Source organism: Cryptomeria japonica, chromosome 11 (genome assembly GCF_030272615.1).
Source record: "Cryptomeria japonica chromosome 11, Sugi_1.0, whole genome shotgun sequence".
Lineage (NCBI taxonomy): Eukaryota > Viridiplantae > Streptophyta > Pinopsida > Cupressales > Cupressaceae > Cryptomeria > Cryptomeria japonica.
Genome location: NC_081415.1, coordinates 711,104,084 through 711,108,410, shown reverse-complemented (window position 1 = coordinate 711,108,410; position 4,327 = coordinate 711,104,084). Strand labels below are relative to the sequence as shown.

Below are 4,327 nucleotides of genomic sequence, written 5' to 3'. Positions count from 1 at the left end.
AATCTCATTTTTTTTTAATTTGGTTTAGCAAAGATATTTACAAAGTGGAGAATTTAATTAAAAACATTGTGGAATTGAACATTTGCTTTAAATTAGTTGGAAGCAGCTCGAATTCTTGTTGTTTACTAATTTGCTTTAGCAAAGATATTTACAAAGTGGAGAATTTAATTTAAAACATTGTGGAATTGAACGTTTGGTTTAAATTAGTTGGAAGCAGCTGAAATTCTCGTTATTTACTAATTTGCTTTAGCAAAGATATTTACAAAGTGGAGAATTTAATAAAAAACATTGTGGAATTGAACATTTGGTTTAAATTAGTTGGAACCAGCTCAAATTCAAACTAATTACTAATTTGCTTTACCAAAGATATTTACAAAGTGGAGAATTTGATTAAAAACATTGTGTAATTGAACTTTTAGTTTAAATTAGTTGGAACCTATACAGAAAATGCACTTAAAATGTTGAAAGAGGATTTGCAAAAAAAATTTGCATAACTTCTTCATTTATAGGTTCCCTATAATAGGTTACATAGTTGCACAGCTGATATCACACTTTATAGAAATGGTTTTTGAAAACACCTGAAATTTGTCAAAGAGAATAGTGTAATTGAATCATGATATATAATAGAGAACTATGCAAAAGAAAAATTGTCAAATTGAATTTGTGTAGCTTGATTGAGTTTAATAATTTACCTTTTAGAGATCAAAATTAGAAGCAGTGTTTTTAACATGTCTTGGACATTTACAAAACACCTGAAATTTGTCAAATAGAGTAGTTTAATTTGAGAAATGTGGTAAGATTGAATGGTATGAATAATATAAGAAAATTACTAAGAAAGAGGGAACAAACCTCAAATGGATCTTACAGTAGATTGTGCATCTGATAATATCTTCAACCGTGCCTCCTCTTCTTTGCGTCGAGTGACATGTGGACTTTGTTGCATTCGTGCATACCTTTCAAATGTGAAGGCAGGGTGAATGCGAAGGCTTGTAAGATCACGAACTCTTGAAATAGCTGTGAATGTCATCCCTTGGCGGTCAATGTTGCCAATGTCAATTGTTGCTCTTTGAAGTGTGAGTCCTTGTGATTTGTGTATTGTTAAGGCCCATGCCATTTTTAGTGGCATTTGGCGTTGAAGACCTTGACTTATTGGTTGTATAGGTATATTTCTTGGGTTATTGTGATCCCAAGTTGGGCCTATGTAATTTTGGAATTGAACAACAACAAATAAGGGCAGTTGAGGCGGGTGTTCACCATCATTGTATACAATTTCTCTGACTTGTCCGAGTGCACCATTGACTAGTCCTGCTTCCACCCATAGATTTGTAGACAACATAACCTCTTGGCCAATACATAGCAAGATGTTTGATTGTAGTTGTTCATCATCAGGGTTTGAGCATGCCAATCCCTTCTTTTGTTCTGTAGTAGATAGGGCAATAGGTTTTGCTAAAGACAACAACATTTGTTTATTATGAAATGACACCATTTCATTTGTTGTGAAAAGGTGTTTGGATGGTAAGAAAATAGATTGTTCTGCAAAGGTGAGTGATGAACTTGATCGAGACATTAGAAGTTGCCAATCTTCAATAGTAGGTGTTGCATTTCGCAAATTTGAGAGGAGTTCACGAAAAGCAATTTGTGCAGGTTGCTCTCCAATTTGCCGGAATATTTTATCCAATGTTATAATTGTTGTGAAGGTACGCCATGGTGTCCCTCCACAAGAATTTGAAGCATACATCGGAATGTCCTTGACAAGTGGTAGCTGGCCCATGTCACCAAATAGTATGATTGAGCGTCCTCCAAATGGGATTTGGTTATGTGTAGGGAATGCCTCACGCAACCTCATATCAATACATTGTATTAACCTACGACCAATGAAGCTCATTTCATCTATTAGAATATAATGAATGAAGTACATGCTTTCTTGGAAGTTGGCAAGTGTTTGTCCTTGTAGGGGGATCATTTCTTTGATTGGAATTCGAAGGGCAGAATGGATTGTTGAAGCTTGTATGTTGAATGCTATAACACCTGTTGGTGCGAGGAGTAGTAGTGGCGATTGTCCCGGTGGTGCCAATCTCATCATTGTAGACTTGATGGTTGTTATCAGGTGAGACTTTCCCATGCCTGCAGTTCCCTGAACAATAATCTTTAGTGGTGGCTTTAAAGTATTGTGTTGTAGATGTGTAATAACCAAATCATATTCCCTTTGTTGTTGTATAGAAAAGGCATATGGGGCTTGTTGATTGTAAACATGGTGGGATTGAAATGTTGTCCGATTGGAGTGTATGAAAGTAGTAGCTACAACTTTTTGTTGTGTGGGTATGTGGTGTTTTCCCCAATCATGGCTTAGTGTAATTTCACGTTGGCCAAGCATATCAAGTTCATCCAGTTGAATAGGAAGTCCTGGGTATAAAGTTGAAAGGGCTTGCCATTTAGTAAGGAAGTCTTGTTGTATTTGTTCAGGCTCGCTTGAAGGAGTGCTAGTATCACTTTCTTCCACTGTTGTTGATGTTGTTCGACGTACATGCCATGGATGGTAGTTGTTGGAGAACCTCTCCCATTGTGCTTTAATTTCATCATCTGAAGAGCCAAAATCCATTTGAATGTTGCGGAATGGATGGTATAGTATTAGTTCACTCCAACAAAATGCTTGAAAATATTTGTCCTCCTTTGAAGGTATGGATGTGAATCTCGGGGATACTCGAACTATTACAGGATTGGTTCGCTCTTTCCATTGATCGCATTTTCGAGATGCACTGAATGACCATTTTTTAGTTACATCAATAAGACACATTCTCTCTAGATGTATAGGCCTTTCCATGTAGGTTGCAATATAGTTTGGATAAGTGGTTGTTCCTGTGGGGGAGATTGAAACACGTTGGAAGTTTTTTTGGTTCACATTTAAAGAAACAAATGTTCTGCTAGAAAGGGATAGTGGTAGCTTTAGTAAAAGGTGACAAGTCTCTTGAGCTCCTATATCGCGGTCAACAAGGTTCTTTAGAAGCATTTTTCAAAAAGCATTAGGAGCTGGTTTATCAGGCTCAAAGTTAGTTGAAATGCGAGACAACATTTGATGATATGTCTCAGATTTGTTTTCAGCTTTAGTTGCATATTTTGCAATATATTTGATCACAGCATCTATTGAGAGAATAGGTTGACAATCGACATTGGCCCTCCATAAAGAAAGTATGAATGGGTTGTGAAGATTGAGGCGGTCATCATTGCGAGCAGGGGTGTGTTTTGGTTGGCCATTTTCAACATTTGAAAGAGTAGAATTTTCTTGAATTGTCCAAGGGGCTTTGTAACGACATAGAAGAGTTGTGCCCTTTCTTCTGAGGCAAGATTGGGCAGTACACTTTGTATGTCATTGAACATAATTGACCAACTCACAATAGTCATTGGAAGCATCACTTGATTGAATCATTGTTGTGTCCATCAAGCAAGGGTCATCAATAATTGATCTATGGAATGTTTGGTTTCTGAGGTCCAGTGCTCGTGGATTCCATGCAGAGACATATCTATCAATGTACTATAGTGCATTTTGTATTGATGGAATGTGATTCCACTACATTTTATCAATGTCTGGTGCTTCTTGTAGCCAAATGAAACCATGGATATGTGTTGAGCCTCTATGTTGCCACTCATACCTAAAAAATAAGGTGTTTAGACTAAAAAATAATAAGACTTAAATTTTAAATTTAAAACTTGGCAGAGTCATACTTGTACCAGTAGTCAGTTGCGCCAAGTAGTTTTTCCAAGACCTCGGCACGAAATGCTGTGAATCTATGATGCATGTAGAGTGCAGTAAGGTGGGGGTTTTGAACTATATTTTGTAACCTCCACTTTGAAGCCGCATATGGATTTGTTGGTGTGGTGGATGGCATGATTGTATGTAAGTTTGGCCATTTTGTATCTGTTGCACTAAGTGTGAAAAATAGTGTTGGGCAACCAATCTGAATGACCATATCAATAAGTTCCCTTTTGTGTTGGTTCCAAAATGGTTTCGTACCACGAATTGAGGAGCTAAAACGCATAAGTTGATCAGCAAGCTTGTCATCAGGCAAGTCCTTTAATCTTTGACGAAGGGCACCAATTGTTGCAGGTAGTTCATCATGGAGTTGCTTTTGAACAAAAATAGAAGATGTGGCTTGACTTCGATGCCGCATAATTATATTCAATATAAAGTACCTAAATCGTGGGTGTTGTCTGAACCTGTTATCATGGTATCGCAGGAGATGGAGAGCATACTCATGTAGCTTAACATCTTTGAGACGTGGTTGTTTGAATGCAACTGTACCCTTTGGAAACAAAGTGGGGAATGGCATCA

At 37.2% G+C, this 4,327-nt stretch overlaps 1 protein-coding gene across 1 annotated transcript; it reads right to left on the bottom strand.

Moving 5' to 3' along the window:
- Nucleotides 1-850: 850 nt before the first annotated feature.
- On the bottom strand, nucleotides 851-2,599 carry LOC131061371 (uncharacterized). The gene has a single exon (XM_057995017.1). The coding sequence runs from the start codon at nucleotides 2,597-2,599 to the stop codon at nucleotides 851-853; it is 1,749 nt and encodes a 582-aa protein (XP_057851000.1).
- Nucleotides 2,600-4,327: the final 1,728 nt, after the last annotated feature.

What these genes read in the sequence shown, in the direction of transcription:
- LOC131061371 (XM_057995017.1), bottom strand. Translation starts at nt 2,599, where the DNA reads ATGGATTTTGGCTCTTCAGATGATGAAATTAAAGCACAATGGGAGAGG.